General features: G+C 37.4%; 1 protein-coding gene across 1 annotated transcript; it reads left to right on the top strand.

Annotated features, from left to right (window-relative positions):
- Positions 1–237: 237 nt before the first annotated feature.
- Positions 238–627, top strand: LOC138876424 (uncharacterized). The gene has a single exon (XM_070155344.1). The coding sequence runs from the start codon at positions 238–240 to the stop codon at positions 625–627; it is 390 nt and encodes a 129-aa protein (XP_070011445.1).
- Positions 628–23122: the final 22495 nt, after the last annotated feature.

Here is a 23122-nt window from a genome sequence, read left to right as displayed (position 1 = left end):
AAAAGTGGCAGAGTGAGAGGAAGGAGATGAATACATGAATCTGCAACAGGAGAGAGCAACAAGCAAGAGACCTACGCTTCTGATACCATGTAACAGTGTATGTTATTGATTATGTGAAATACATGTACAATGGAGTATTTATAGTGATAAATTCATATAAAAGACTAATCTACCCTTGTATACATTATACAATACTTATCAGTTAACGGGTATAAGCTATGGTATTCGGGAGGGGTTATGGGCAAGTACGGGGTAGGAATTTTAGTAGATAGGGATCTCAAAGAGCTGGTGGTAGATGTTAAGAGGGAGAACAATAGGTTGATATTTATTAAGCTAGTGGTTGGTGGGCTCACTTTAAGTGTGATTAGTGCTTACGCACAGCAAGCGGGCTTGGACGAGAAGGTTAAAAGGAACTTCTGGGAGAATTTGGATGAGGTGGTGAGAGGTATTCCACACACTGAGAAGCTATTCATAGGAGGTAATTTTAATGGTCATAGTGGGGAGTCAGCTGGGGGATATGGCGATGTACATGGCGAGTTCGATTTTGGAGTTAGGAACGAGGGTGGTACCTCGTTGTTGGCCTTCGCCAAAGCATTTGATTTGGTAGTTACTAACTCGTGCTTTTAGAAGAGAGAGGATCACTTGGTCACGTTCCGAAGTACGGTGGCCAGGTCTCAGATTGATTACCTTCTCTACAGGAAGGGTGATAGAGTTTTATGCACTGATTGCAAGGTTATACCGAGTGAGTGACTCTCGACATAGGCTCTTGGTAATAGAGTTGGAGATTATGAGAGAAAGGAAGAAGAGAGCAGGGTACTGGCAACGTAAGATCAAGTAGGGAATCTTGACTAAGGACAAAGCTCAGGTAGTAGGGAAGAAGTTGTTGGATGGGGGCCTGACAAAGCAATGAGGATGCTAGTTGTATTTGGACCACGACTGTAGACTGCATTAAGGAAGCTGCTAGAGAGGTTCTAGGGGTCACAAAGGGATACCGGGGGGGGGGGGCACAAAGGAGACTGATGGTGGAATGGAAAGGTTCAAGAAAAAATGAAAGCCAATAAAGTAGTGTATGTGAAACTAATGGAGAGCACTGATTATGAGGAAAAGATGATGGATATGGAGTCTTATAAAAAGGCTAAGAAAGAGGCGAAGTTAGTGGTCACGGCTGCCAAGACTGCAACATTTGAACACTTGTATGAGGAGCTAGGGGGCAGAGACAGTGACAAGAAACTGTTCCGATTAGCCAAGGCTAGAGAGAAAAAAGCTCGGGACCTGCACCAAGTGTCGTGCATCAATGACGAGGATCGTAAGGTCTTGGTAGAGGAGGCGTGTATTAGGTGATGGTGGCAGACTTACTTCCATAAACTCTTGAACGAGGATGAAAATCGGGCCATTGAGCTTGGGAAGTTGGAAAACTCGGAAAGCCAGCGTGATTTCGGGTTTTGTAGACATATTATGGTTGAGGATGTTGAGGAGATTATGCGGAAGATGAGCAGGGGTAGGGCAACCGAACTAGACGAAATTTCGGTGAAATTTTAGAAGAACGCAGGTTGGGAAAACTTGAGTGGCTTATTGATTTGTTTAACGTTATTTTTTGGATGAAAAAGATGCCCGAAGAGTGGAGGCCGAGTTTGATAGTCCCGCTATACAAGAACAAGGGTGATATCCATAATTGCAATAAGTATAGGGGTATAGAGCTGCTGAGTCACACCATAAAAGTTTGAGAGAGGGTAGTGGAGAGGAGGGTGAGAAGGAGTGTGTCTATTTTGGAGAACCAGTTTGGTTTCATTCCAGGGCAGTCGACTGCAGAAGCCATTCACCTCGTAAGGAAATTGATGGAACAATATAGGGAGAGGAAGAATGACTTGCATATGGTATTTATTGACTTAGAAAAAGCCTACAATAAAGTTCCTTGGGAGTTTTTATGGAGATATTGGAGATTAGCGGTATTTCGGTAGTGTACATTAGGGTGATTAAGAACATTTTACGATGGAGCTAAGGCTCGGGTGAGGACCGTGGGAGGTAACTCGAATTATTTTCAAGTGAAGATGGGGTTACATAAAGGATCAACTCTTAGCCTATTTTTATTTGCCATGTCGATGGATGTGTTGACGCGATACATTCAAGGAGAGGTGTCATAATGTATGTTATTTGCAGATGATATAGTGCTGATTGATGAGACACGTTGTGGGGTTAATGCTAGGCTAAAGGTGTGGAGACAGACCCTGGAGTCTAAAGATTTCAAGTTGAGTAGGACGAAGACGAAAGACATGGAGTGTAAGTTTAGTGTTGGGGCTCACGAAGCAGAAGTGGACGTGAAGCTAGATACACAAGTAATCTCTAGGAGAGATAGTTTCAAATATCTTGGGTCTATGATACAGGGTAACGGGAAGATCGATGAGGATGTCGCACATCGTATTAAAGTGGGATGGATGAAATAGAGGCTCGCTTCTAGTGTTTTGTGTGACAAGAATATGACTCAAAGACTTAAAGGTATGTTCTATAAAGCGATAGTTAAGCCAGCCATGTTGTATAGCCGAGTGTTGGCCAGTCAAGAAATCTTATGTCCAGAAGTTGAAATTAGCAGAAATGAGGATGTTGAGATGGATGTGCAGGCATACCAGGAGAGATAAAATTAGGAATGAGTATATTAGGGACAAGGTTGACGTGGCTCCTGTAGAAGATAAGTTGTGGGAGTCGAGGCTGTCACACCTCTTTTTTTACACCCGAGACGAGGGATAAAAGGGATTTTTTTTAATTAAAGTGACAATAACCGAAATGAAATTAATTATTAAATTCAGAGTCTCCACTTGGGATAATTTACGGTGTCCCAAGTCCCAAGTTTAAAATCCCGAATCGAGGAAATTTGACTCTATTTTACAGTTTGCGAACACAGAAATCCGGGTAAGGAATTCTGTTAACCCGAAAGAAGGTATTAGGCATTCCCGAGTTCTGTGGTTTTAGCACGGTCGCTTAGATCATACTTGGCTTAATTAAATTGATTAATTACGTGTTTTAGCACCTATGTGCATTTTTACCTTTTACCACTTTTATTTAAAACGAATCACGCGTACGTGTATTCATTGTTTTGGTGCGTCAAGAATCATGTCACGCGTACGTGTACACAATTAAGATTGTTGCGTCCAAAGTTGCGCGAACACATACCTTGGTTTTAATTTTAGAAACCGTGGCTATGTCACGCAAACGTGTACATAGTCACGATAATAAATTCAAAACGCGCCTAAAGCACTCTAATGGTGTTCATTGTTCTTCCTAAATTTTGAGATTATTGTAAGACCAAATTTATGAACAAGATATTATTGTGGCAAAGGGCTAGCTAACATGATCTATTACTTGGCCTAAATTTCTTATAGTTCAAGACTCACCTTATGGCCCATTATTATTCTTTGCCAAGAAAGAAACAACTCCAATTTTTCCATCTACCCACTTAAAAGCATTTATTCAAGAACCAAGACTACATACATCACAATCAAAATAAAACTAATTAAAATAATTTAAATGAAAACTAAGACATGCTACTCAAACAACATAGAATCGCCAATTAACACGCGCACCAAGCTATTATAACACAATGAAATGAGAAAAAAAATTGAGAAATGAACCTTTTATTGAGGAACAAAGATGAAAATTGCAAATTAATCGAGCTAAACAAAGCAACAATCCTTGGACTGAAACACCGCAATTGACAAACCGGAACCTCGACTAATTTTCCAAAAAAGAATTTCGACCAAGCCCAATTTCTTGAGATTTTTGCCAGGTCTGAATTTAGCCCTTTTCGAGCTAATTGAAAAGCAAAGTCTTTTCCAATACTGTCAGCGGGTCTAGCCTTTTTATCAATTGCACAACAGGAAAAAAGTGAGTTCTGCAGACATTTTCAATTGCAAACTTTTCCAAGATTTTTCATCCGCAACCAATCAGCTTCGATCTCAATTTGGAATTCATTTTCTAACAATCAGCAAAACCAACATACCAGTCATCTTTTATCGTTGATGCGTCATTTTTTGTTTTTAGTCTAGGTCTAGGAATTAAAAACTTAGGGTAGAGTTTCTATAATTGGGTATTTTATATGGAGGTGAGAATGGATGATGGGCATTGGATTAGAAGGAAATAGATGGTTAGGATTAAATCTTGCATTTAAATGGGTTAATGGGTTGGGAAGAATGGGCTAAGGGTAATTGGGTTGGACCATGTCTTTTGGGTTTGAGCTTAGGTAAAAAGACCAAATAATACAATATATCTATAAAATATAAAAATCACTCTAAATTAAAATAAACTAATATAAAACTAAATACTACGAGTGAAACTATTTTTTTTGTATTTTCAAATGTCATAATACTTTAAATATAAATATACTAATTAACTTTAACCTAAAGATGAAAATATTTATTTTATTTTTTGTAATTTTTATTTTTTTGTGATAAAATAAAGTAAAAGAGTCAAAACTATTTAAAATAACGATATTAAACCTAAACTAAATATTTTACGCTAAAAATGTGTAAAATCTTAGGGAGGGTCAAAAATCACATGTCTACAGCTGCCCTTCTTTGGCTGAAAATGCGAAGAGTTTTCAGACAAAGAACGACGAGACAGGTTTTTTGACCCGACCTTTATTTGGAGAGACAAAAAACTAAAAGAAAGGAGAATGTGACCGAGCCCTAGTATCTAAGCTGCCTACATATCCTTGGCTACAAAAGAATCAGGCCACGTGTAGTTCAGAAGCGAATAGGTGATAGAGTACCAAGGTGGAGTGCTGATTGAGGTGTCGTTCCGTCGAGGTTCCGGTCCGCGGTCCTATTATTACATCAAAATCAAAATGAAAAAGACTAACTAAGCATATCAGCTATGAGTTACAAGATTCCTATCTATGAGTCTTCTGAAGCTAGATCTTGAGTCTTGAATGGTTCTTCATGCAGACTTTAGATTTGAACTTTGGCGCTTGTTAGCTGCAGGTGCTAGCTCGTGCTTCTTTAGCTTTTCTGGTCAAGACTGGGCATGTAGTGCGTGTGACTTCAACCACGTCTTGAGCATTTCACATCTTTCTCTGCTTCTGCATTTTGGATTCACTTCCATTTTCTTTTTCTTTCTTTTGTTTTTTATTCTAGATTGAGATTACTTATGTTGATAATCTCGGATTGTTGACTTATATTCTTGCCGCGAGCTTCTGCTACTTCTAACTTAAATGGAATTTTGAAATGACTCCCCTTGTTTTCTAAGTGAGCGCCTGATTGCTGAACTCGAACTATCTTCCTTCGCAAAACTTGGACTGTCTTTCCTTATTCTCTAGGTGGGCGCCTGATTGCTGAAACTCGAACTGCTTTCCTTGAAACATAAGCTGCTTTCCTTTGAAACTTGAACTGGCTTCCCTTGTTCTCCAGGTGGGCGCCTGCTACTATAACAAAACAGACAAAATAAAAAAAACTTTTCTGCCCCAATTTGCACTAGGAAGATTTGTGAGTTGTTAGCAAAACTATAAATCACCTACGCTGCTGATGAAGGATGCAATGATTAGAGTAAAATTAATGACTCGGCTAGGATGTGCATCTCCTAAATGTGATTGAACTTGCGGAAAACTATAAACTAAGCTTGACTAAAGTAAAGACTAACCCTATTCTCCAAGCGGGACCCCTGATTTCAAGAAAACTAACATTGATAACTTAAGAAAACTAAAAATTGACCCTTTTTTTTTTCAAATTCAAGCTTCCCCCCTTTTTCTTTAAATTATTATACTAGGAGAAAATTCATCGGACTAGGTTTCCTATCTCAAGAGAAAGATTCATCAGACTAAGATTTTGATCCTAGGAGAAAGTTCATCAAACTAGGTCTCTTTTCTACTTCTTTTTTGGTATCTTAGGAGAAAGATTCATCAGACTAAGATTTCTGCCCTAGGAGAAAGTTCATTAGACTAGGTCTTTAATCTTAGGAGAAAAATTCATCAGACTAAGATTGCGATCCTAGGAGAACATTCGTCAAACTAGGTTCCCTTTTTTTATTATCTTAGGAGAAAGTTTCATTAGACTAAGATTTCTATCCTAGGAGAAAATTCATCAGACTAGGTTTTCTATCTTAGGAGAAAGATTCATCAGACTAGGTCTTTCTTTTTGGTATATTAAGATAAAGATTCGTCAGACTAAGATTTCTATCCTAAGAGAAAATTCATCAGACAAGGTTTCTTTGTTATCTTAGGAGAAAGATTCATCAGACTAAGACGTTTATCCTAGAAGAAAATTCATCAGACTATGTCTTTTTTTTTGTTATCTTAGGAGAAAGATTCATCAGACTAAGATTTTGATTGAGAGGAAAATCCATTAGACTAGGACTTTTTACCCTAGGAGGAAAAAATGTGGAGATCAATAGCAAGATTTTATGCACAATAGCAAGACAAATAAAGGCAACGATTTGAGAAACTTCCCTTTGTCGACTCTTCTCTTCTTTTCTTTTTCTTCTCTTTTTTTTTTGTTTTTGTTTTTTATGAACCACTTTTCATGCACTGCTTTGTTCCTGTTTCACACAAAGAAAAATCCGTCAGTTTTGAAAATGGTGGTTGGTTTGTGGCCTTGAGTCTTGAGCAGCTTGGCTTTTGCTCGATCATCTTGAGTCGGTCTCAAGAGATTTTTGTTCTGCACCAACTCTGATTATTTCACACCCATTACCACTTGTATTTGCAGCTCAAATAGCCTTATCCCAAGTGGAGATCTTTGCTTAGGTGATCTTTTCTGATATCTTGAATGACTTCCTACTTTTTGAACAATTTATTTGTCAGAGAGAATCACCAGTTATCTTTCTTGTGCCAAATAGGCTGACAAGAGTCTTGGGGGAGCTTTTGCATAAATCCTTATGGCATGTTAACTGTAGCAACTGAGTGTGCTGGCCAAATTTACTTTGTGCAACTGAAAAGCTGGTGGCAGATTTTGAAATCTTTTCTTACTTTTTTTTGACAAGGACTGACTCAAAGTGAAGGACACAATGATGCAAAGAAACGAATATTAACAAGAAATGCCCCTGTCGGAAGGACAGAGGAAAGAGTTTTTTTAAATAACAAGCCTTAATGATCATGACATGCATTTTGGACTCAACGACCTGATCTATCAAATTAATCCAATCTTCCCTTTTACCATTCTTATGACCTTTGACGTCAGGCTTGTTCGTGCCGATCCTTTGCATCGATTTCATGACTCACTTTCGACTAGTGGTACCCCGAGGGGCTTTTACCAACAAGCCTCTTTCATTTATTCATCTTTACTTACCGTCGCCTTACTGTGCCCGTGAGGGTTTTCACTAGTAAGACTCTCTCCTTTCTTTTATTTTTCTTTTTCTTTGTTTTCTTGTGTGAGCAACTTGATAATATTCTATGTCGCGTGACAACCGTTGCTCATTGCATTCATCTCTTGGCATTATTTAAGGTTGATCAGGAGGTCTTTATTTGGAAGTCTTTTGGATATGGGTAGGAAGAAAAGCCGGCATGATGCTCAAAATAGATTAAAGATAACGGGGTTGTATACTTACAACTTTTGGAATCGACTCTTTTAAAAATGAAGTAAAATCTTTGCCCAAGTTTCAGCTATTGGGATTTATTTTTGAATTTTTTTTCTTGAATTCTGATTTGGCTGGACCGAACCGTGAGGCTGCCTACGTATCCTTTTATAAAGGAATCATGTCTAACATAGTTCAAACATCTGACCTAACTATTTTTTTTCTTCTTCGCTTTTTTTTCTTTTTCTTATTTTATTTTCAAAACAAGTTGCCCCAGCTTTTATTTTCTGGGGACATGGACCTTTGACTGTTTTTTTTCTTCTTTTTTCACTTAGAACTTTCTAAAAGTTGCCCAGTTTGTGCTCTTGGGACATGGCTTTTTCTTTTCTTTTTCTTTTTTTTTCTTTCATTTTTTTACTCTTGACTCTAAACTTGATTCCAAAAGAGGGTGGTCAAAGAAAATAACATAGGCTCAAAGGGGTAACAAAGGGTATAAAGTGTTTGGATAGTAGAAAAAGGGCATCCCAACCTCGAGAATGCCAAACATAGTATATTTTCGCGATCACAGCATTGACGAACATGTCTGTCTTCTTGGTGTGTCATGGTCACAAGACACTTTTCATCCCGTAATGTCAAGCTTTCCAACAAACTTCAATTGATTAAACATTCTCAAGCCCGATCTTCATAATGATTTGAAGGTGAATTTCACTCGACCTTAATTCCAAAGTACTCTTTATTCATCCTCAAATTTTTTTTCAGCTATCCAATTCCAGATTAAACAGTTTCTAATATCTAGCCAAAATTTCCGCATGCATGTCATGTCATTAAAACTAGCAGGAAACGAACTGAGCATGGAATGACACAAAAGAAAAACTCAATTTTATAGAGAAAACAACAAGACAAACAACCTAAAATCCGAGGTACAACCCTAATATAACCCAGATAATGAAAAAAGCAACAAAACAGACAGACATGACTCATACAAACAGAATAGAAGGATAGAAGGGTTTGACTCAATAAAATGAATAAAATCTGGATCACAACCCTGAAATAACCCAGATAACAGAAAAAACATCAAAACAAGCTACCAAGATTCCTTCCTAGTGAAGAGAGAATGACTTTTCAATTGCTAAGCTTGACATTTAGCCACAAATTTGCTCATCAGAATCACCATGGCCTTCTCCAATTTCAGTCGGCAAGTTTCCCAGAGGATTCTCATATTCCATGTCACCAGGCATCATCCCCACAAAGTGTGCATCATGTGCAGGATTTTGCGTGATATTCTAGGTGTCACTGTCTTGGATCACGATCAGTTTTTCCTGGATCATCCTTTCTATTTCTCTTTTCAAATCCTGACAACTTTCAACATTGTGCCTCTGGGCATTGAAATGGTATTCACACCTTTTAGATGGGTCAAATCTTCTTGCACGTGGGTCTATATGATTTGGAGTAATAGGCGCAATCATGGCATGTTGCTTTAACTTCTCAAATAAGCTTGCATATGACTCTCCTATTGGTGTAAAATTATCTTTCAACCTTTATTCCCTTCTATACCCCTGGAATGAATGTGGGTTATAGCGCACTTGAAGATTTTGTGGAGGTTGGAGGGGATTTTGCGGTGCTCCTGCTCGCCTTCTGGGTGTTTTGGTGGCCGGACAACATACTGAGGTGCATCAACAGATTATTGAGGGTTCTGAGGTGGATAATACTGCTCAGAGGAGGCATGGAAAACTTGAGGAGGCTGCTTATACCTTCGAGATGTTCTCTTGGACCTCTTCTCGACCCTAATGTCATCATGATTTCCTCTACCTTCTCATTCGTGTCACAAAAGTTATAGGATTTAATCTGGACAACCTGAGTTGCGGCTTTGAGAACTGCTTGACTTATAATTCTGTCTGTCTTAAGGCCATTCTCTACCATTTCTCCCATTTTGATTGCTTCCGAGAAGGATTGGCCAACTGCGGACATCATGTTTTGAAAGTAATCTGGCTCTTGAGCCTGAAGGAAGACAGTGATTAGCTCATGGTCATCCATGAGCGGCTTAACTCTAGCTGTTTGTTCTCTCCATTTAATGGCATATTCCCTCAAACTTTCAGTTGGTTTCTTCTTCAGGTTTGAATGGGAATTGGGGCCTAGGGCAATGTCAATGTTATATTGGAACTGTTTGACAAAGGCCTGTGCCATGTCATCCCAAACGTACTAGTGAGATGTTTCTTGATCTATAAACTATTCGGATGCTACTCCCGTAAGGCTTTCGCCAAAATAAGCTATTAACAATTCTTCATTGCTTCTCGCACCTCTTAGTTAATTGCAATACCTTTTCAGGTGGGCTATGGGGTCTCCGTGTCCATCGTACTTTTCAAATTTGGGAGTCTTGAAACCAGGCAGCAAGTGGACATCGGGGAACATACATAGATCCTTGAAGGCAATACTCTTCTGACCTGCCAACCCTTGCATGCTTTTCAACTATTGTTCTAAACTTTTCACTCTTTGGGTCATTTCTTCCTGTGCCATCTTTCGGGGAGGATTCTCAATGTTTGCAGGAAGATCAAACAAGTATGAATGGTACTCAGAAGAGTGGTACTGCTCTTGCTGGGTAGCACATTGTGACTCATCACATGGCTGTCCTTGGCCATTGGCCCATGGTTGACACATTTTGGCCATTTTCTGTTTCAGTATTCTATTTTCCTCAAATACAGTAGACTCTTGTCGAACCCTCTGACCTTGAGTCTCTTGAGCACTTGTAACAGCTTCAATGTCAGTTATCATTTTTCCTTGGATCTTGTGTTGTCCGCTTACCATAAACCGACCACCTCAAACTTTCTTCACAATTCAAAACAAAAGACACGTTAGAATGGACTCACTCAATCCTTATTATCATCATCATTTTTTCTTTTTTTCTTTTTTTTTCATTTTTCACTTTTTTTTGGTTGATCGAACCTGATGTGGGTTGCCTACGTATCATGTGAGAACATGAATCAGATCTTGCGTAGTTCGGAAAGATTAGGAATAAAGTAAATAAACTAACTCTTTTTTTTTGGATTTTGGACTTTTCAAAAGAAAGACATATAAAGAAGAAAGAAAATATTTTTTGATTTTGATTTTTTTTTAAATTTCGAAAGAAAAACTATTAAAGAAGAAAAAGAAATATTTTTTGGGCTTTTGTTTTGAATTCATGAAAGAAAGACTTCTAAAGAAAAAAAATATTTTTGAATCTTGAATTTTCTTTTCAATTTTCGAAAGGTGAATGAAAATATTTTTGAATTTTGAGAAGAAATTAGAAGAAAATATTTTGAATTTTTTTTTCAAAAAATTGGGGTCTAAAAGAAAGACTTTCTAAATAAGGAAGTAAAGGAAAATATTTTTGAATTTTTGTTTTTTGAAAATTGTGAGCCGGAACCGATGAGGTTTGCCTATGTATCTCACATCCGGTGAGAATCAGACCCGCGTAGTTCACCCATTTTGATAAAATTGGAAAAACATGATATTGACTCACTTTCATTTTTTTTGAAATACATTTTTTTCCTTTTTTTCAAAACTTTTGGCAAAGTTTCGAGTCATTTTCAAGTACGGGGGTTTTCAGAACCGGGTGAATTTTCTATCCTACCTCACTCTTGATTTTCCTGTTGTTTTTCTTTCCTTAGTCAGTCAACATACAAGCCGAAGCAAATAAATCTACAAACAGCACGTAAGATGCATCAGGATGGTCTTTAATTTGGGTACACCTGTCATAGACGGACCCAACCCCTGTGTTGAGTCCCCAAAGTAAAATGCACGTGATGCAAACAAATGTTCCTACTAGTGATCCAGCATGAGGTTATGTTATTCTAAGTTTAAACCTGGGGTTGGATTCTTGACCTGGCTTACCCAAGCGGATAACTCGAGCCGAAGAGGGGGCAACGTACCAAGCACGAAAGTCTACCCGGCCTTGTTGCTGGCCCAACCTCGTTCTATCTAGTATAACTTCTAACAAAAAAAGTGGGCCATGCGAACATGAACACCATTTTCAGAAGACTCAGAGGGGTGGCGCGAGAAGACAGTTATATACAATTCAAATAATATTAAAGCGGTAAACATATAGCATTTAGCACAAAAGATTCACAGAATACAGTAATATTAACAATAAATGAATCCAAGTAAAAATCATATTAACAAGCTCTAATTCTTAAACCATGAACCAGAGATTCGGGGTTCGATCCCCAGCAGAGTCGCCAGAGCCGTCACACCTCCTTTTTTACACCCGAGACGAGGGATATAAGGGAATTTTTTCAATTAAAGTGACAATAACCGAAACGGGATTAATTATTAAATTCAGAGTCGCCACATGGGATAATTTACGGTGTCCCAAGTCAGCAGTTTAAAATCCCAAATCGAGGAAGTTTGACTCTGTTTTACAGTTCGCAAATACAGAAATCCGGGTAAGGAATTCTATTAACCCGGGAGAAGGTGTTAGGCATTCCCGAGTTCCGTGTTTTTAGTACGGTCGCTTAGATAATATTTGGCTTAATTAAATTGTTTAATTACGTGTTTTAGAACCTATGTGCATTTCTACCTTTTACCATTTTAAATTGAAACGAATCACGCGTACGTGTATTTATTTTTTTGGCGCGCCAAGAATCATGTCACTCGTACGTGTACACAATTAATAACGCTTTTGTTAATTAAGATTGTAGCGTCCAAAGTTGCGCGAACATATACCTTGGTTTTAATTTTAGAAACCGTGGCTATGTCATGCAAACGTGTACATAATCACGATAATAAATTCAAAATGTGCCTAAAGTACTCTAACAATGTTCATTATTCTTCCTAAATTTTGAGATTATTGTAAGGCCAAATTTATGAACAAGATACTATTAGGGCAAAGGCTAGCTAACATGATCTATTACTTGACGTAAATTCCTTATAGTTCAAGACTCACCTTATGACCCATTATTATTCTTTGCCAAGAAAGAAACAATTTCAATTTTTCCATCTACCCACTTAAAAGCATTTATTCAAGAACCAAGACTACATACATCACAAATCGAAATAAAACTAATTAAAACAATTTAAATGAAAACTAAGTCATGCTACTCAAACAACATAGAATCGCCAATTAACATACGCACCAAGCTATTATAACACAATGAAATGAGAATAAAAATTGAGAAATGAACCTTTTATTGAGGAACAAAGCTGAAAATTATAAATCACTCGGGCTAAACAAATCAAGAATCCTTGGACTGAAACACCACAATTGACAAACCGGAACCTCGACTGATTTTCCAAAAAAGAATTTTGACCAAGCCCGATTTCTTGAGATTTTTGCCAGATCTGAATTTAGCCCTTTTCGAGCTAATTGAAAAGCAAAGTCTTTTCCAATACTGTTAGAGGGTCTAGCCTTTTTATCAATTGCACAACATGAAAAAGTGAGTTCTGTAGACGTTTTCAATTGCAAACTTTTCCAAGATTTTTCATCTGCAACCAATCAGCTTTGATCTCAATTTGGAATTCATTTTCTAACAATCAGCAAAACCAACAGACCAGTCATCTTTTATCATTGATGCGTCGTTTTTTTTGTTTTTAGTCTAGGTCTAGGAATTAAAAACTTAGGGTAGGGTTTCTATAATTGAGTATTTTATATGGAGGTGGGAAGGAATGATGTGCTTTGGATTAGAAGGAAATAGATGGCTAGTATTAAATCTTGCACTTAAATGGGTTAATGGGTTGGGAAGAATGAGCTAAGGGTAATTGGGTTGGACTATGTCTTTTGGGTTTGAGCTTAGGTAAAAAGACCAAATAATACAATATATCTATAAAAATATAAAAATCACTATAAATTAAAATAAACTAATATAAAACTAAATACTACGAGTGAAACTATTTTTATTGTATTTTCAAATGTCATAATACTTTAAATACAAATATACGAATTAACTTTAACCTAAAGATGAAAATATTTATTTTATTTTTTGTAATTTTTATTTTTTTGTGATAAAATAAAGTAAAAGAGTCAAAACTATTTAAAATAACGATATTAAACCTAAACTAAATATTTTACGCTAAAATGTGTAAAATCTTAGGGAGGGTCAAAAATCACATATCTACAGCTGCCCCTCTTTGACTGGAAACGCGAAGAGTTTTCAGACAAAGACCGACGAGACAGGTTTTTTGACCCGACCTTTATTTGGAGAGACCAAAAACTAAAAGAAAGGAGAATGTGACCGAGCCCTAGTATCTAAGCTGCCTACATATCCTTGGCTACAAAGGAATCAGGCCACGTGTAGTTCAGAAGTGAATGAGGTGATAGAGTACCGAGGTGGAGAGCCGATTGAGGTGTCGTTCCGTCGAGGTTCCGGTCCGCGGTCCTATTATTACATCAAAATCAAAATGAAAAAGACTAACTAAGCATATTAGCTATGAGTTACAAGATTCTATCTATGAGTCTTCTGAAGCTTGATCTTGAGTCTTGAATAGTTCTTCATGTAGACTTTAGATTTGAACCTTGGCGCTTGTTAGCTGCAGGTGCTAGCTCGCGCTTCTTTAGCTTTTCGGGTCAAGACCGGACATGTAGTGCTTGTGACTTCAACCACGTCTTGAACAGTTCACATCTTTCTCTGCTTCTGCATTTTGGATTCACTTCCCTTTTCTTTTTCTTTTGTTTTCTATTCTCGATTGAGATTACTTATGTTGATCATCTCGGATTGTTGACTTGCATTCTTACCGCGAGCTTCTGCTACTTCTAACTTGAATGGAATTCTGAAATGACTCCCCTTGTTTTCCAAGTGGGCGCTTAATTGCTGAACTCGAACTATCTTCCTTCGCGTAACATGGACTGCCTTCCCTTATTCTCCAGGTGGGCGCCTGCTACTATAACAAAATAGACAAAATAAAAGAAACTTTTCTGCCCTAGTTTGCACTAGGAAGATTTGTGAGTTGTTAGTAAAACTATATATCACCTACGCTGTTGATGAATGATGCAATGATGAGAGTAAAATTAATGACTCAACTAGGATGTGAATCTCCTAAATGTGAGTGAACTTGCAGAAAACTATAAACTAAGCTTGACTAAAGTAAAGACTAACCCTATTCTCCAGGCAGGACCCCTGATTTCAAGAAAACAAACATTGATAAGTTAAGGAAACTAAAAATTGACCCCTTCTTTTTTTCAAATTCAGGCTCCCCCCCCCCTCCCTTTTTTTTAAAATTATTATCCTAGGAGAAAATTCATCGGACTAGGTTTTCTATCTCAGGAGAAAGATTCATCAGACTAAGATTTTGATCCTAGGAGAAAGTTCATCAGACTAGGTCTCTTTTCTACTTCTTTTTTGGTATCTTAGGAGAAAGATTCATCAGATTAAGATTTCTACCCTAGGAGAAAGTTCATCAGACTAGGTCGTCTATCTTAGGAGAAAAATTCATCAGACTAAGATTGCGATCCTAGGAGAAGATTCGTCAAACTAGGTTCCCTTTTTTGTTATCTTAGGAGAAAGATTCATCAGACTAGGATTTCTATCCTAGGAAAAAATTCATCAGACTAGGTTTTCTATCTTAGGAGAAAGATTCATCAGACTAGGTCTTTTTTTTGGTATCTTAGGAGAAAGATTCATCAGACTAAGATTTCTATCATAGGAGAAAATTCATGAGACTAGGTTTCTTTGTTATCTTAGGAGAAAGATTCATCAGACTAAGACGTTTATCCTAGAAGAAAATTCATCAGACTAGGTCTTCTTTTTATTTTGTTATCTTAAGAGAAAGATTCATCAGACTAAGATTTTGATTGGGAGGAAAATCCATCAGACTGGGACTTTTTACCCTAGGAGGAAAAAATGTGAAGATCAATAGCAAGATTTTATGCACAATAGCAAGACAAATAAAGGCAAAGATTTGAGAAACTTCCCTTTGTCGGCTCTTCTCTTCTTTTCTTTTTTTTTGAACCAATTTTCTTGCACTACTTTGTTCCTGTTTCACACAAAGAAAAATCCGTCAGTTTTGAAAATAGTGGTAAGTTTGTGGCCTTGAGTCTTGAGCGGCTTGACTTTTGCTCGATCATCTTGAGTTGGTCTCAAGAGATTTTTGTTCTGCACCAACTCTGATTGTTTCACACTCATTACCACTTGTATTTGCAGCTCAAACAGCTTTATCCCAACTGGAGATCTTTGCTTAGGTGACCTTTTCTGATATCTTGAATGACTTCCTGCTTTTTGAGAAATTTATCTGTCATAGAGAATCACCAGTTATCTTTCTTGCGCCAAATAGGCTGACAAGAGTCTTGGGGGGAGCTTTTGCATAAATCCTTAAGGTATGTTAACTGTAGCAACTGAGTATGCTGGCCAAATTTACTTTGTGCAACTGAAAAGCTGGTGGCAGATTTTGAAATCTTTTCTTACTTTTTTTTGACAAGGACTGACTCAAAGTGAAGGACACAATGATGCAAAGAAACGAATATTAACAAGAAATGCCCTTGTCGGAAGGACAGAGGGAAGTGTTTTTTTAACTAACTAGCCTTAATGATCATGACATGCATTTTGGACTCAACGACCTGATCTATCAAACTAATCCAATCTTCTCTTTTACCATTCTTATGACCTTTGAAGTCGGGCTTGTTCGTGTCGATCCTTTGCATTGATTTCATGACTCACTTTCGACTAGTAGTGCCCCGAGGGGTTTTTACCAACAAGCCTCTATCATTTATTCATCTTTACTTACCGTCGCCTTACTGTGACCGTGAGGGTTTTCACTAATAAGACTCTCTCATTTCTTTTATTTTTCTTTTTTTCTGTTTTCTTGTGTGAGCAACTTGACAATATTCTATGTCGCGTGACAACCGTTGCTCATTGTATGCATCTCTTGGCATTACTGAAGGTTGATCAGAAGGTCTTTATTTGGAAGGTTTTTGGATATGGGTAGGAAGAAAGACCGACATGAGGATCAAAATAGATTAAAGATTCGGGGTTGTATACTTACAACTTTTGGAATCGACTCTTCTAAAAATGAAGTAAAATCTTTGCCCAAGTTTTAGCTATTGGGGATTTTTTTTTTGAATTTTTTTTCTTGAATTTTGATTTGGTTAGATCGAACCGTGAGGCTGCCTACATATCCTTTTCTAAAGGAATCAGGTCTAACATAGATCAAACATCTGACCTAACTATTTTTTTTCATCTTTTTTTTTTCTTCTTCGCTTTTTTTCTCTTTCTTATTTTTTTTTTCAAAACAAGTTGCCCCAGCTTTTATTTTCTGGGGACATGGACCTTTTACTGTTGTTTTTTCTTTATTGTTTCACTTAGAACTTTCTAAAAGCTTCCCCAGTTTGTGCTCTTGGGACATGACCTTTTCTTTTTCTTTTTCTTCTTTTTTTTCATTTTTTTACTCTTGACTCTAAACTTGATTCCAAAAGAGGGTGGTCAAAGAAAATAACACAGGCTCAAAGGGGTAACAAATAGTATAGAGTGTTTGGGTAGTAGAAAAAGGGCATCCCAACCTCGAGAATGCCAAACATAGTATATTTTCGCGATCACAGCATTGACGAACATGTCTGTCTTCTTGGTGTGTCGTGGTCATAAGACATTTTTCATCCCTTAATGTCAAGTTTTCCAACAAACTTCAATTGATTAAACATCCTCAAGCCCGATCTTCATAATGAATTGAAGGTGAATTTTACTCGACCTTAATTCCAAAGTACTCTTTATTCATCCTCAAAAGTTTTTTTTTCAGCTATCCAATTCCAGATTAAACAGTTTCTAATATCTAGTCAAAATTTTCGCATACATGTCATGTCATTAAAACTAGCAGGAAACGAACTGAGCATGGAATGACACAAAAAGAAAAACTCTATTTTATAGAGTAAACAACACGACAAACAACCTAAAATCCGAGTTACAACCCTAATATAACCTGGATAATGAAAAAAGCAACAAAACAGGCAGACATGACACATACAAATAGAATAAAAGGATAGAAGGGTTTGACTCAATAAAACAAATAAAATCTAGATCACAACCCTGAAATAAACCAGATAACAGAAAAAACATCAAAACAAGCTACTAAGATTCCTTCCTAGTGAAGAGAGAATGACTTTTCAATTGCTAAGCTTGACATTTAGACACAAATTTGCTCATCATAATCACCATGGCCTTCTCCAATTTCAGTCGGCAAGTTTCCCAGAGGATTCTCATATTCCATGTCACCAGGCATCATCCCCACAAAGTGTGCATCATCATGTGTAGGATTCTGCGTGATATTCTGGGTGTCACTGTCTTGGATCACAATCAGTTTTTCCTGGATCATCCTTTCTATTTCTCTTTTCAAATCCAGAAAGCTTTCAACATTGTGCCTCTGGGCATTGGAATGGTATTCACACCTTTTAGATGGGTCAAAGCTTCTTGCACGTGGGTCCACATTATTTGGAGTAATGGGCGCAATCATGCCATGTTGCTTTAACTTCTCAAATAAGCTTGCATATGACTCTCCTTTGGTGTAAAATTATCTTTCAACCTTTGTTACCTTCTATACCCCTGGCATGAATGTGGGCTATAGGGCACTTGAAAATTTTGTGAAGGCTAGAGGGGATTTTGCGGTGCTCGTGCTCGCCTTCTGGGTGTTTTCGTGGCCGGGCAACATACTGAGGTGCAGCAACAGCGTATTGAGGGTTCTGAGGTGGATAATACTGCTCAGAGGAGGCATGGAAAACCTGAGGAGGCTGCTCATACCTTCGAGATATTTTCCTGGACCTCTTCTCGACCCTAATGTCATCATGATTTCCTCAACCTTCTCATTCGTGTCACCAAAATTATCGGATTTAATCTGAAAATCCTGAGTTGCGGCTTTGAGAACTGCTTGACTTATAATTCTGCCTGTCTTAAGGCCATTCTCTACCATTTCTCCCATTTTGATTGCTTCCGAGAAGGATTTGCCAACTGCGGACATCATGTTTTGAAAGTAATCTGGCTCTTGAGCCTAAAGGAAGACAGTGATTAGCTCGTGGTCATCCATGGGTGGCTTAACTCTAGCTGCTTGTTCTCTCCATTTAATGGCATATTCCCTGCAACTTTCAGTTGGTTTCTTCTTCAGGTTTGAAAGGGAATTGCGGCCTAGGGCAATGTCAATGTTATATTGGAACTGTTTGACAAAGGCATGTGCCATGTCATCCCAAACGTACAAGCGAGATGTGTCTTGATCCATAAACCATTCGGATGTTACTCCCGTAAGGCTTTCCCCAAAATAAGCTATTAACAATTCTTCATTTCTTCCCGCACCTCTTAGTTAATTGCAATACCTTTTCAGGTGGGCTATGAGGTCTCCATGTCCATCATACTTTTTAAATTTGGGAGTCTTGAAACCAGGCGACAAGTGGACATCGGGGAACATGCATAGATCCTTGAAGGCAATACTCATCTGACCTGCCAACGCTTGCATTCTTTTCAATTATTTTTCTAAACTTTTCACTCTTTGGGTCATTTCTTCTTGTGCCATCTTTCGGACAGGATTCTCAATGTTTACAGGAAGATCAAACAAGTATGAATGGTACTCAGAAGAGTGGTACTGCTCTTGCTGGGTAGCATATTGTGACTCATCACAAGGCTGTCCTTGGCCATTGGCCCATGGTTGACACATTTTGGCCATTTGCTGTTTCAGTATTCTATTTTCCTCAAACACAATAGACTCTTGTCGAACCCTCTGACCCTAAGTCTCTTGAGCACTTGTAACAACTTCAATGTCAGTTATCATTTTTCCTTGGATCTTGTGCTGTCCGCTTACCACAAACCGACCACCTCAAACTTTCTTTACTATTCAAAACAAAAGACACGTTAGAATGGACTCACTCACTCCTTATTATCATTATCATTTTTTCTTTTTTCTTTTTTTTTTTCATTTTTCACTTTTTTGGTTGATCGAACCTGATGTGGGTTGCTTACGTATCATGTGGGAACATGAATCAGATCTGGCGTAGTTCGGGAAGATTAAGAATAAAATAAATAAACTAACTCTTTTTTTTGGATTTTGGACTTTTAATTCATGAAAGAAAGACTTCTAAAGAAAAAAGAAATTACTTTTTGAATCTTGAATTTTCTTTTCAATTTTCGAAAGGTGAATGAAAATATTTTTGGATTTTGAGAAGAAATTAGAAAAAAATATTTTGGATTTTTTTTTCAAAAAATTGGGGTCTAAAAGAAACTTTCTAAAGAAGGGAGTAAAGGAAAATATTTTTGGATTTTGTTTTTGAAAATTGTGAGCTGGAACCGATGAAGTTTGTCTATGTATCTCACATCCGGTGAGAATCAGACCCGCGTTGTTCACCCATTTTGATATAATTGGAAAACATGATATTGACTCACTTTCATTTTTTTTGAAATACATTTATTTCCTTTTTTTTCAAAAATTTTGGCAAAGTTTTGAGGTATTTTCAAGTACCGGGGTTTTCAGAACCGGGTGAATTTTCTATCCTACCTCACTCTTGGTTTTCCTGTTGTTTTTATTTCCTTAGCCGGTCAATATACAAGCCGAAGCAAATAAATGTACAAATATCACGTAAGATGCATCAGGATGGTCTTTAATTTGGGTACACCTGTCATAGACGGACCCAACCTTTGTGTTGAGTCCCCAAAGTAAAATACACGTGATGCAAACAAACGTTCCTACTAGGGATCCATCATGAAGTTATGTTATTCTAAGTTTAAAATTGGGGTTGGGTTCTTGACCTGGCTTACCCGAGCGGATAACTCGAGCCGAAGAGGGGGCAACGTACTGGGAGCACGAAAGTCTACCCGGCCTTGTTGCTGGCCCAACCTCGTTCTATCTAGTATAACTTCTAACAGAAAAATTGGGCCACGCGAACGTGTGTACCATTTTCAGAAGACCTAAAGGGGTGGCGTGAGAAGACAGTTATATACAATTCAAATAATATTAAAGCGGTAAACAGATAGCATTTAGCACAAAAGGTTCACAGAATACAGTAATATTAACAATAAATGAAGCCAAGTAAAAATCATATTAACAAGCTCTAATTCTTGAACCCTGAAGTAGAGATTCGGGGTTCGATCCCCAGCAGAGTCACCAGAGCCGTCACACCTCCTTTTTTACACCCGAGATGAGGGATATAAGGGAATTTTTCCAATTAAAGTGACAATAACCGAAACAGAATTAATTATTAAATTCAGAGTCGCCACTTGGGATAATTTACGGTGTCCCAAGTCAGCAGTTTAAAATCCCGAATCGAGGAAGTTTGACTCTGTTTTATAGTTCGCAAACACAGAAATCCGAGTAAGGAATTCTGTTAACCTGGGAGAAGGTGTTAGGCATTCCCGTATTTCGTGGTTTTAGCATGGTCGCTTAGATCATACTTGGCTTAAGTAAATTTTTTAATTACGTGTTTTAGAACCTATGTGCATTTTTACCTTTTACCACTTTTATTTGAAACGAATCACGCATACGTGTATTCATTTTTTTGGCATGTCAAGAATCATGTCACGCGTACGTGTACACAATTAATAATGTTTTTGTTAATTAAGATTGTTGCGTCCAAAGTTGCGTGAACACATACCTTGGTTTTAACTTTAGAAATCGTGGCTATGTCATGCAAACGTGTACATAATCACGATAATAAATTCAAAACGTGCCTAAAGTACTCTAACGGTGTTCATTGTTCTTCCTAAATTTTGAGATTATTGTACCAAATTTATGAACAAGATATTATTAGGGCAAAGAGCTAGCTAACATGATTTATTACTTGGCCTAAATTCCTTATAGTTCAAGACTCACCTTATGACCCATTATTATTCTTTGCCAAGAAAGAAACAATTTCAATTTTTCTATCTACCCACTTAAAAGCATTTATTCAAGAACCAAGACTACATATATCACAAATCGAAATAAAACTAATTAAAACAATTTAAATGAAAACTAAGACATGCTACTCAAACAACATAGAATCGCCAATTAACATACGCACCAAGCTATTATAACACAGTGAAATGAGAATAAAAATTGAGAAATGAACCTTTTATTGATGAACAAAGCTGAAAATTGCAAATCAATCGGGCTAAACAAAGCAACAATCCTTGGACTAAAACACCGCAATTAACAAACCAAAACCTCGACATATTTTCCAAAAAAGAATTTCGACCAAGCTCGATTTCTTGAGATTTTTCCCAGGTCTGAATTTAGCCCTTTTCGAGCTAATTGAAAAGTAAAGTCTTTTCCAATAATGTCAGTGGGTCTAGCCTTTTTATCAATTGCACAACATGAAAAAGTGAGTTCTGCAAACGTTTTCAATTGCAGACTTTTCCAAGCTTTTTCATCCGCGACCAATCAGCTTCGATCTCAATTTAGAATTCATTTTCTAACAATCAGCAAAACCAACAGGCCAGTCGTCTTTTATCGTTGATGTACCTTTTTTTTTTAGTCTAGGTCTAGGAATTGAAAACTTAGGATAGGGTTCTATAATTGGGTATTTTATATGGAGGTGGGAAGGGATGATGGCCATTGGATTAGAAGGAAATAGATGGCTAGGATTAAATCTTGCACTTAAATGGGCTAATGGGTTGGGAAGAATGGGCTAAGGGTAATTGGGTTGGACCATGTCTTTTGAGTTTGAACTTAGGCTAAAAAGACCAAATAATACAATGTATCTATAAAAATATAAAAATCACTCTAAATTAAAATAAACTAATATAAAACTAAATACTTGATAATAGGTTAAATCTAGGTAATTTGGCGATTGTTTATGCTCCCACTTGATTATATTCCAACATCATAATATGGTTCATTGATGAAAAATAGGCTCTAATTGTGAATTGTATATATTGCAGGATGAGGAGCCTAGGTGATGCCTTAAATAGTTGTGATTGGAACCATTTTGGAGCAAGAAAGACCCCTCAGAGCTGAGTACGCTTGAAGACGAGGAACAAAAGTGATGAAACACAGAACTGGACATGCGCGACCAGGTGCGCGACTGCGCTACTTTTAGCGCGTCCATGACAGAATCTCAGCCAATTAGCGCGGCCAGATGCGCGGTCAGGTGCGAGGTCGCGCTAGTCCAAAAATCCGGGAAGAGTTATTTAGGGGCAGAATTGGAAATCTGGAGGAAAACTCACTTAACCTATATAAAGTCAAGCTCGCCCAAGGAAGAGATGAGAGGTTTTTCATAGTCTAGTGCAAGAAATAGAGAGACAAGAGGCAAGAAGGAGATTTGACCATCAAGTTCTTCTTTTCTTCTCTTAGTTTTTGCTATTTGGGATGAAATTGAATCTATTTGTGATGAACACTAGCATGAGTAGCTAAAACCCATTGTTCTAGGGTCATAGGTGAAACATGAATGTTGTTGTTTGAAGTTCAATTTGACAAAGTTGGTTTATCATATTGGGTTGTTTATTTAATTATGCTTTTAATTATTTTGTTGAGTAGCTAACAGTGAAATTCTATCTACGAATCTTTAGTTGAACTCGAAAGTGGGAACTTTAGATTGCATATAGAATTGAATAGGGCAAGTTCTTGAACCTGGGCCTCGGGGAACGGATTAGCATTTCGGATAGACATATACCCAATTGCCTTGCTTGGTTGAAATACAGGAATTGTAAATGCATTCTTGTTAATATTAATTCCATAGACATATAGGCATTGAGTTAACTTGAATAGGCGAGTAAGAACTCGACAG

The sequence above is a fragment of the Nicotiana sylvestris genome, chromosome 8 (assembly GCF_000393655.2).
Source record: "Nicotiana sylvestris chromosome 8, ASM39365v2, whole genome shotgun sequence".
Classification (NCBI taxonomy): domain Eukaryota; kingdom Viridiplantae; phylum Streptophyta; class Magnoliopsida; order Solanales; family Solanaceae; genus Nicotiana; species Nicotiana sylvestris.
This window is presented reverse-complemented; position numbering and strand designations above follow the sequence as displayed.